We start from the raw sequence: 11,454 nt of genomic DNA, 5'->3' as shown, positions 1-11,454 counted from the left end.
GAGCACACAGCGCAGGCAGGGGAGCTGCCGCGTGCCACGGGTGACACTGCCCTTCTGTTGTCCCAGCGAGATCGCTCAGACAAGCCACAAATTCCTCTCCTCTTGTCCAAAAGCTCCGCGTTTTCCCTTCTAAGTATTTAGGCTTCGTACGACTGATAGCCCCGTGACTCCGAAGGCAGACTGTTCACTGGGCTACCAACAGTTGCCAACACCAGTTTGAAGAGACCAGATAAAACCCCCAGAACTATGCTTAAAAAAAAATAATCTCCCGCCGAGGTTTTATGTATTTACTTTTTTATTTAAAATTCCACCACTTCAGTGAGACAGCAAAAAAATCCGATGTAAGCTCCCCCTGCCAGCAGTTAAACAGAGCTCACACATGGCTGTAGCTACACAAAAGGAAAGGACCCGAGATTGGTTTCTGCTTCATTAGACAAAATACAACGGTTACAGAACAGTAAAAATCAATAGGGGAATACTGAAGCTTGTAATGGATATTGGAAGCCAGAGAGCCTGCGCATACTGAGGGAGACGGGCCAAATTCGGCACAGTCCTCGTAACGGGCCTACCTTTCCTTTCCCATTGCCCATGCTAACAGGTTTGGTTTATAACATTCCATAGGTGTTCCGGCTCCCCGGTGCGCCCGTCACCCCCACTGACACCAGGCGTGTAGCCAGGCACCTGCGGGGGGGGAATATTGGCACCCCCGCTCCTGCAGGGCTCCGGCAGCCGCAGGTACCAAAGGCCGGTCTCTCCCATCGGCACGCAACAGCACGCTCCCCCGCTCCCTATCGCTGTTCAGGGAGGTCTGTGCCTCCCCCCGTTCCCGCTGCGAGAGATGGAGCCCAGGAATCGCCCCAGGACACGGAACCGCTTGCCGTGCTGGAGAGCAGCCTCCACCCCCACGACGTCCTCCCAGCCGGGGCGCACACCGTTCGGCCGCTCCCTTCCGAAGGATAAACTCGACTGTCCCGTCGCAAGTACTGCTTGGTCTTCAAGGAAAAGGAACTGTGGGCGGGCGGTCAGCCTGCGGAAAGGCGTTTAACGAGCTTCAGTTCTCCACTGCCCACGCCTCCCCCTTGAAAGCCCTGCCATGAGGAAACAGTCCTGCTTCCTTGCCTGCATCGTAAGTAATTCTGAGCAACCCCGAGGGATCCATCAGCTGTCAGGTTGCCAGAGAAACATGGAGAATATGTAGGCCATAAAAATCAAACTAAAAACCAAGCACCTAATTAGTATGCAAAAATAGAAAATAAAAAGTGAACAAGAGCAAAACACTGAAGGAAAAGTAAAAATAAACAGCCCTCATCTGTCCTGAGAGCAAGCTGGAAGGCAGCCTGGAAGCATTCTGGCCACGGCTTGAGGCTCCCAACATGTTGGCCAGGGCTCGAGGCTCCCAGCCTCTCAGTCATTTGGGACAGAGTCCCACCCTTCAGACACCAGTCAAATTTCGGCAATGCCCTGCTGGCCCCCGGCCTCCCCAGGTCCACATCCAAACCCGCTTCTCCCACAGGTGAGCCCAGTTCAACAAAGCCACTCCTCCGGGGGGGGCATGCCCTGCCCGCGGCATCACTCCTGTCGCACGACGGGGAACCCGCGGTGACAGCGTACGTGGGCGTAGGTGTGGAACCGCTGAGCGGCGGCGCCGGCGCCGGCGCAGGCTGCCCACGAGCTCTGTGCTGCTCCTGCCTGGCAGGAATCTTCTGGGCCCCCTGCACCATTTCACAAGGGCCCCCCAACAAATTTATTTCTCAGGTCATTGACAACTGCGGTGGCAAAAGTCCCTAAAACGGGCAAGGGTAAGAGCTGGGGAGGGCTGACGATAGAGCCCCAAATACAGAACCCGTCACCCACTGGCACGCCCCGCGCAGCCTCGTCACTGCCGAGCGCACCGGACCCGCTGTACGAGCCACAGCTCGCAAGGCACGGCAAAACCACCGACGGAGTTTCACAATGCAAGTCACCACGAAAGAAAGGAGCAGATGAAATTTTAATGCAGCTGCCCTCCACGTCAGCTTTGTGTGTAAGTCAACAAACCGAAGGCGCCAATGTGAGGGCTGTAAATACAGGGAGATGCGCAGACAAATCCCTCGGGCACCCATGGCCCAGGTCAAGCATGGGAATCTGAAAGCAGACGTGAGCCATGCCCTGCGCTGGAAATGGGCAGTCTGGAGGCAGGGATTGCCAACTATCACAATTAAAAGCAGGAAAGGCATCTTATCCAGTCCCCCTGTTCATCAGCAGGCATTCATTTGCACTTGCTGGCAGAGGACAAGGGCCAAAAAGATCGCCTGTCGCTGCGGGTAATCTCACACCACCAGAAAATCACTCTTAATTTCGTCATATCAGCCATCCCTCTGATCCCCTCCTCTCCTGCACACAGGAAGGGAGAAAAATGACAGGATCTGTGAGAAAAAAGCTGCCTGTACCTGCCAGGGTCTGGGGGCGACAGCGTGGCCCCCAAGAAAAGGCCAGGAGCACATCACCGTTATTCTCAAAGAAAGCAGACAGCAAAACAACACAACCCCCAGCCCGGCGCCCCCGGGGACGCTGCCGACCTTCCTGCCTCTCCTCACCCCTCACCAAACACAGAGCCGCTCGGGAGCAGGCACGTCCCGCACAGCCCTCTGCTCGGTGAGGAGGCACCTCCTGCGGGCAGCAGGGCTCCAGCGAAGCCTCGCAGCTCGGAGGGGGCTGTGGGGAGCGGCCGGGTCCTGTCCTCCTCTTCCCAGTTCAACTGGCTGCTTCTGCTGAAGGACAGCAGGCTACGGATGAGAGCGACAGCTCAAATAAGCGCTGCTCTAATTCAACATAAGCATTAAAAATAACAAGCAGTACTTTAAAACTAGGATTGCAAATCACAACAGCTACATTTTAAAGCTACAGAGGATACTTTAATGCTATAATCCATATTAATCTGACACTAAGAACAAGACAAATACACCACGGATACTAATACGGTGCAGATGGTAAAGTGCAGGGCCACGTTAATGAAAGATGAGACTCCACTGTTCTTCCCTCTAGCATGCATATACGCTTCCCTTAAATATTTACTCTAGCGTTAATGTCAGCACAAGTTCCAGCCAGCCTGCAGCTGACGGCAGCGTGAAGTGACGTGCTGCTCCGTGACAGCAGCAAGTGTCCCAGCTCCGGGGTAAAGCGCGCCTCGTGCCGGGGTGGCTCCAGCCCTGCCCACACCTCAGAACGCTACCCAGCTGCTGCCTGAGGAGGCTCCTGAAGTCGAGGAGAATCACATGCGAAGGCTCACCCTACAGAGCGCTGACCAAGCTGTCCCTGGTGGACACGTGCGCAGGAAGAGCTCAACTCACCCTTTAGGATGTGCCGAACGATTTTAATGGAGCTGCCTCTCATGTTCAGAATCTGATGGACTCTCTGACGAATCTGGTGGGGGACAGGAAAGAGAAGGTGGTCATCTTCAGTACAGCACAAACCCACTTTTTCCCCACTTTGAAGGAAGAGCAGAAACCCTGAGCACCATGAAACCCAACTCAACCTTGGCACTCTGCAGTCCCAGAGCCCCTGCTCGGCAACGCTCAGGAAGGCATGTGGCACAGGTACGAATAGCCACACGGCATCGTCACAAACCCCAACGTATTGACGCCGGCGAGACGCAGTGCTTTGTACCTGCTGTCGCCTGCGCCTTTGTGAGACCCGAGAGAACGTCCCCTTCCACTGCGCTCTCAGCGGCGGCGTAAATACGGCCTTTCCATTTCAAACCGTGACCTCGCTCGTGGCAGACTGCATGAATTCAGGGACAACGATCAGCCTCTGTACCCACTAATGCCCTCCTAACCGCTCTAGCTTAACAAAGCTGCATGGACACCAGTGCAACAAGCAGGAGGTTTCCTCCCAAAAAAAGGAATTAAAGGGAGGATTATTCGATGAGGCGTTGTTTGCAAGGATTTAGCATCTTGTTTGTATCATGGATGGAAACACAGATCTGCCAGCCTAGTACATAGCTTTACCTGGGGGACATTGGCATTGCAGATCTCCGCCATGATGTAACAAATGAGCTGTAGAACAAAGAGACCGGCATCCAGGCGACGGAGATAGAATTCGTCTTCCATGTCATCGTCTATTATCTCTCCCCGACGCACCATGTCCTGTAGAGCAACAAAAGGAAAGAAGTGATGACTGTCTCTCAAAGTACTTCCCATCAGCAGCGGCAAAACGTTGGCAATGTTCTTGGTTTCTTAAGAAACGCTTTGTTCCCCAAAACCTTAATATCCACGTATTTCTCGCCACAGAAGCAGTACTTTTACTGATTCATTTACATTCATGAAACATTTCATTCACTTTTGAACAAGTTTTTGCCTTTGCTGGTTGTGAAGTCTGTCCATCTGCAAACTAAAAACTTTAAATTAAACATACAAATTACATTTCTAAATTGAGCTATTGGAGACTGTGAACAGGGAACAAACCAGCGTATCTGTTATTTACAAGTTCTTTGTCAAAAGGGAGCAGAAATCCTGCTCTTTTACTGGCCATCTGAGGGTGCTGTTAAGCAGTGCAGAACATGACTCCGGACTCAAAGACGTGTCAGGCTCCCAACTTCGTCATTGACTGATGAATGAGAACACAGGTCCCAAAATTCTGCTTCACCATGCCCAGCCCTGCTCTTCCAGCTTCACTTGTCAGGAACGTGATGGGGCTGTTGGCAGAAGACCCCTGGCTTCCGCGGGAACGTCGACGGCTTGTTCCTCCTCTGCACATACGGCGTTCCACTAGCACGACCTCCCCGAAGGGAGGCACAAGGCAAGAGGCCGTTCCATTCCTCGTGTTCAGACAGAGCATCTTCTTCAGAACCCCAACAAAAGCAGCCTGGCAATAAGCTCGGAGCAGCTTCCCCTGAGAAAGGCCGGCCACGTCCACCAGCCGAACCCGCCATCCGTTTTCATGGAGACCGACAGGCCAAAATAACTGATGTCACGCGTGACCTTTTGCGTTTGGGGGTTTGTTTTTTGGTTTTGTTCTTAAATAAAGGAAGCAGCTTGTCAGCCCCTGCTAGCTCGCTGCAGCCTGTGTGATTTATTATGCAGCCGGCTGGCAGGTGGGCACACGCCAGCGGAGCAATATTTCCTCATTAGAGCCATCACCAGCGAGAGCGCGGTACCCGTAATGCTCAACCAGCAGCGCTTCCTCGGGGTGCGCGCGCTCCAGGCGAACACACGCAAGGTCACCAGCACCAAAGCTGATTTAGGCTCCCAGATCTTGCCATTTTGTCAAATCAGGTCCTGGCACCAAACTGTAGGCAGAGCCTTCAGCATGAGAAGGACAATTAACCCTGCGCATCCCCACCGGAGAGACTGCAGCGGACGCCCACCACACCGAAAGCCGATCGAGTGACTGAAGTTCCGCTCCCTACCACTGCCTCCCGAAAGCAAGAGGGGAAAGCACAGGTCATAAAATCTAGCTTGCCAGTGAAAGAACAAGCTAAGGTTAAAATACAACGCCTAGTTACCGATGCCATGAAGTCAGCTGCTCTGGCTACACTACAGGGTGCCTTAGCACCAGATCCTGTAGGCTCCGGCATTTGCACAACTGTAATTTACTCCAGGTTCTCAAAATCAGGGGCACAGGCACGATGGGGCAGAACTTGCATGCAAGCTCTTACCAGCAGGAAGAAAAATCCAATTTTGTGCAAGGAGTGACTTGCCTCACCCCACATCCGTGCCAAATTACTTGAATCTGATCAAACCTGGTCTCGAAAGCTAAACAAGGTGGAGTCTGACTAGCACGAGATTGGAAGCCATCGGCTTGAAATACCAAAGAAAATAAAACCGTTCCAGGAAGACAACAATTCCTGAACTACAGCTTGCCCTCCTCACCGCATACGGGCCACCTCCTCAACGGTGCGGAACCCCTGAACAGAAGAGGGCCAACCGGCCGGGATTTGGAGCCTCCAGAGCAGGAAACAAAGACGGTGTCTGTCTGTTCTGTATTCTGAGCCAGGCCGGCGACCACAGGAGCTGAATCCAGCAGCTGCTGTCTTGATTACGCAGAGGAGGCAGCGGTTACAGCAGCCCCTCTCAACAGAGAAGCAAGATTATTTTGTGCCAGTAAATGAAGCAGATAGGCTGTGAAAAGGCACCTTAAAACTGTACTTCTCTTCTAATTCCTTTTTTTTTTTTTTTTTTTAAACCACAACCACCCTTTAAACGCTAATCTGCCTCCCGGTACAGTACCAAGGAGCCACCTTCCCACTTTGTCTCTCTTTCCAAGCTGTCAAGTCACTAACCTCCAAATGAGCACTCAGATGCCATTTCTAATCTGCCAACAATATGTACGGAGATGCCCCTTGCTGATGGGAGAAGACAGCAATAAGATGGGCTTCTGAGAAGCTAAAATGAGCTTCCCTCACACTAATGAGGCAGGACTGACAGGCCTCGAGGTGTCAAGTAGGGACGTGAAACCTAAAGATACAGTGGATCTGCCGGCACGGTACAAAAGATCACATCTGCTCCATATGGCCACTGGAGCAGGGCCCAAAGGTTACCCTCATCCTCCTCCTTCTTCACCTACCATTCGCCTTCCCCAGCACGCACAGCAGGGCTGGGCAGAGCAGGAGGGATGGGCGCTGACGGAGAACAAAGAACCACACAAAGAACACCTCCGGGGTCCTGGGTCGTGGTCCCCCACCTTGCCATGTGGGATAGCGAGGCCAGGTCAGAGACGAGAAGGCTCCGGGTGGCCGTGCACGAAAACAAGTCTCATCACTTGTCCCCTACGCCACATACAGATTCCCTCCCCTTGCCACCTTCTGCCTGTGCTGCTGGGGAGGGCAAGGTGCTTTCAGACCACACGCTAACAGCTAAGCTCAAGGTCATTGCTAAGCCCTTGGTCAAAAGGGACACGCAGGAGACAGGAACCGATGCTTGCCACAGGAGAGGAGCAAGCAGAAGCCTGGGGCGGTCAGACGGTCACGACAAGGACTGCCCAGGACCATCTGCTTTCAGCTCAGGGCTGTGACTCCCGTTTCCCCAGAAGCCCCTCTCACTCGGGGGCTGCAGACCACAGGGGCTCCTCAGCAGGCTGACCGCCGTTCCCCTCCAGACACAGAGCACTTGGGATCGAGCGCAGTCAGGTCACGGACCCTGCTGCAGCCGGGAGGGCAGGCAGGCATCCAGGCCACACCAAGGCGACCAAGAAGCTCTCAGAACCACACAAGGAGCCATCAGAGCCCTCTGCCACGGGAAGGACTTGCTTCATTTCTGTCCTACAAGCAGAAACACGCTTGCATTTCTGTAAATTGAGCCACCCATCTGCAAGAGCCGAAAAGCTCACTGCGATTGCTACCAAGCACACCACCACCGGTAAGCCAGGAGAGACGGAGCAGCTCTGGCAAAAGCGTGAGCTCAACTTCAGCAGCAAGAAGCAGGAACCGCGTTTGGGCAGCCACGACATCTGAAGACCCAGCGGTCCTTGCAGGGAGGTCCAAAGCTTGCCTCGGCTTGCTGGCTGCTGGCTGGAAAAGCTTACAGCAGCCACGGCGTGAGTTCGGCCACGCTCCAGCAGAACGCACGCGCCCTCCCGTGAACGCAGTCGTGTTCTTCTCACTTGCGCCAGCACGGCCCTGCCCGCAGCACAACTCCGGGCATTTCAGCCCTTCCAAGCCGAACCGAAGTGCCGGGCTAGCACAGATTCCTCCTGCACTTACCCGAACCTGTGGACATTGCTCTCACGCTAGGAGCTCCACCTCTCCCTTTCAAGGGTGGAATGACTTAACTGTAGCACAATTAGCATGTAATTTGTAAGTCATTACAGCGCAAAGTGTCTGGTGAGAATATTTTATCGAATAAATCTGCTGAGCATAATTTTCTGTGGGACTATAAAAATACCAAACCATCTCCTGTCTTTTCCTGCCATTTTTAGAGATCACCGAGGCTATTGCTGCCACCTGTAATTATGCCTGATTTTAGAGGGAGTTAAAAGCCTGCAGAAGGGGGCTTGCACCTACAGAAACAATTAAAGAACTTGAGAGGGGGACAAGGTATTTTCCAGGTTTCATTAACTGAAAAATCTGAGAAAAGCGCTAAGACAGGCACGGGGTGTTGGAGACAAACGCCTACATGGACTTTGCTCCTGGGTTTCACGTGGCAATTAGGGTAATTACTAAGTTATCACCTCTGATCCCTTCTGAACAGACTCCACAGAAGCAAGCAAGCAAGCGGGCAGCTCTCCCCCGGGACCTCATCCCGTTTCGTTGTCGGGATTAAGGGTGCAGTGTCATTAGAACCCTTCTTCCTCAGAACCAGCTGGCTTCAGAAATTCACCCCCTTCCTCCTACCCTCAACCATTCCCCCACCTTCACCACCACAGGCGGAGAGCTGGGCTACAAACCAGACCACTAAAATAAGGCAAGCTAAAAGAAGGAAAAGGTAGAGAACTGCAGGCGCCAGCGGCACTGCTAACGATGAAGCAGCGGGTGCGATGCCTTCAGTCGTTCCTTGCACACTCAGGTTTTAGCTTCTTGTCAGGCAAGACTGACAGCAGGACACTCTGCCCGTCAGACTTGGACCTTGCTCTCACAGTATCATTTTTCTTTAGGGCAGGGAGAAAGGGGAGGGTCTGTATACCGGATTTTTGGGGCGCTATGTCCTCTGCTGCAAGAGAAAGGTCAAAAGCCCCCAAGTGACATAACATGGTTTCTAACGGACTGCGTGCTCATAGCGTCCGCTTCCATGATTCATGTGCCACAACTAGAAACACTGAAGTGCTCCGCAAATCCTGTCGCAGCCAGCCAGTGCCGTGATTTGATGGACAGAACGATGGCTTTTACCTTCTTCTGCATGGGGAAACCGCTTGAGCCACTTCAGCTCTCAGCAGACCCCTTCCCACCAACTGTGTGAGGATGCTACAAAAAGCAAATGATAACTCCAAGAGCGTTCCAAGCTAGGAACGAACCTCGACACATTGTGCCCAATGCATTGCACGTGTGAGATGTTTCTGCCAAATCCTATTATTAGCTCTAGCAGGAGTGAAGAACTGAGACCCATCTATCCTAGCCATTCCAGCCCCGCAGCGGGCAGAAGCGCAGCGGCCTTCTGGGTACAGGAGGAAAACCTGGGGTTCTTTGGTTTCTCTTCTCCTGCACATCAGAAAGCATGAAGGGGTTAATATTATTAATTAACAAGCTTCTACACAAGCTTCTTCCCACTCAAATTCCCTTCACTCCTGCTTTGTGCTGGCTGCTTGCTACAGGTGGGAACATCTGCAGGCTGTTTCAGGATCCTTCCGGATAAGGGGCGCACACGCCAGCGCTGCAGGTTGTGTTTAAGGGCTCTCGCCAGCTGCCCGCACACCGCAAGACTTCAGCCAGAAAAATCCGTTCCGGTTTTTGAGTTCTAAGACCCACACACCAACAGCAAAATGTAAAGAATAAATAATTCCTTGCTCTGTTCCGAGAAGGATGAACGGAGAGCGGAGGGATGGCAGGAAAGGGTAAAGGCTGTTTTTCTTCAGGCCACCGTTCCTTTGGGAAGCTGCAGCTGCCCATACGGAGGCTGAACGCTGGCAGGAAAAGCAACTCCATTCATCACTCACCCCCGTGCCTTCCCGAGCAGCAGCAGCAGCGCTGCCGAGCTCCAGTGCCCTCGGAATGTTTGCCAGCGCCCAGAGAAGTGGCCTTGGCTGCGGGCAGGCAGCTGTTTGTCGGAGCCTGGCAGGGGGCTGCAGCCCGTGGCACGCTGGGCTCGCCCGCGTGCGGGGACGGCGGCTGCAGCGATTACTCTCCGTCAGTGCTAATCAATCTCACACCCTCTTCAGTGCTGATACAGATAATCTTGTGGGAAGCTGGCCAAGCTCGCTAACAGCTCTGCAAGCTGCTTCCTGACTCCAGCAGCTCATTCTCTTTCAAGAAGTCTGCTCCAGCTTCAGTTCCAAGCAAGTGCTGTGCGGTACCCGGGCCCGTGTCATTCAAAACGATTCACTGCTGGCGTGCAGGGAGCACACCAGCCCTTGGCTGCGGCCCCATCCAACTAATCAAAATAGACGCTTCCTCACAGCTGATCAGAACTCTAAAGACCAGGGCAGGAGGCCTCGCACATCATCATGTAATTGCCTCTCTGCATTTCACCTGCTCTCCACCTGCCAAACCAGGCAGGATTTCAGCCAAGTAAAAGGGAAGGCAAATTGGAGCACAGGCTTAGTAAAATCCACTAGTACAATACCTAGGAAATTCACTCTAAGAAAAGGCAAGAAGCGCTTGCTGTAGGGAGGTTCTCAGCCCATTTTATCTGAGGTCAGCTGGAAACCAGAGAGCCGGACAACAAGACCTAAGAGGTGACAGCACAGGTATGAGGGCACGGCTCAGAAGAGTGACCTGGCCGAGCCAGACAGCACAGCAGAGGTACTGTAGACATGAGCTAGCGAAACATAAACAATACGTACATGTTTCTCTCCATCAATCTTCTTATCAGCTGCCTGCATTGCATCCAGGTACTTAAAATACAGTTCCATCAGCCTATCAACCTGCAAGGGCAGAAGAGAGAGACCTGAGCAAGAAAAAGGAACAATGCAATCATCTTTAATCCTTCATGCTGTGTTGTTTTCCTCCCAGCTGCAGTCTTTGCCACTCACGGGAAGGCATACGTTACAGAAGGAGGGTACAAGCGCCGGTCGGATGAGCGCACCGAGTCTGCAGGATTGGAGCGTAATCCCCTACCACGGTACGGTCTCGTCAGCTCCAGCTACAAGGCAGCAGACGGACACGTGCCCCTAGCTCGCTCGCTCTCCCGTGCTCTGGTTCTCCAGCTCTCCCGGTGTCTTCAAGAGACCTTCCTGTCAATGCTGCACGCAGCCAACCTTACGCTAAACGTGCTGGACATTGGGGGTCTCCTGCTCTCCTCTGAGCTGAATTAGGCAACCGAAAGCCTATCTCGTAGTGGGAAATTTTCTGTGATTGGTAGAACAGGTTATGAAAAACACCTTTAAGCACACTAATGAGGAATACTAAGGAACCGGTACTTCCCCAGTGGCGGAATTTACAGCCCCCTTGGGAATTACTGGTTTGCAGAAGCTGCTGTGTCTGTTTCGCAGCCCTTTGATCTACCCACCACCATGTAAATATTTTGGAAAGAATTTCCCAGAGTAAACACCACTGAAGTGACACATTCTAGGAGAGGAGTGGGGAATGTTAAACGTGTACTACAGCAATTCCTAACCTCCCTGCAAAAGAGCTTCACGAGAAGAGGCTGGCACCTCTCCACACTGGGCTGGTCCCACGGAGCCGGCACCAGGCAGTACCACACAACGTGTGTTACGCGACCAGGCTTCAGCAGAGAGACACAACCCAGGACTGAGAATTGCAAGAGCACCAGAAAGGGAGAGCACGTGTGATGCGGGAGGCCGAGCACTAAAGGCGTTTCCAGTTCTCTGGTTTGTAGATAACAGACGTGAGCGAGGGAAGGGCGGCCTGCGAGGGCGCAAGTCTCC

The 11,454-nt window shown here is 53.1% G+C and overlaps 1 protein-coding gene across 1 annotated transcript in view; it reads right to left on the bottom strand.

Moving 5' to 3' along the window:
• Window positions 1-11,454, bottom strand: part of CTNNBL1 (catenin beta like 1) — a 55,941-nt gene that overhangs the window by 1,925 nt on the left and 42,562 nt on the right. Inside the window, exons 13-15 of the mRNA XM_009644057.2 lie at window positions 10,411-10,491; window positions 3,987-4,124; window positions 3,330-3,402 (exon numbers count right to left, since the gene is read on the bottom strand). Of these exons, the coding sequence (XP_009642352.2) occupies window positions 3,330-3,402; window positions 3,987-4,124; window positions 10,411-10,491 (292 nt within the window). The remainder of the gene's footprint in view (window positions 1-3,329; window positions 3,403-3,986; window positions 4,125-10,410; window positions 10,492-11,454) is intronic.

Source organism: Egretta garzetta, unplaced genomic scaffold (assembly GCF_000687185.1).
Source record: "Egretta garzetta isolate BGI_Z169 unplaced genomic scaffold, ASM68718v1 scaffold1818, whole genome shotgun sequence".
Taxonomy (NCBI): domain Eukaryota; kingdom Metazoa; phylum Chordata; class Aves; order Pelecaniformes; family Ardeidae; genus Egretta; species Egretta garzetta.
This window is presented reverse-complemented; position numbering and strand designations above follow the sequence as displayed.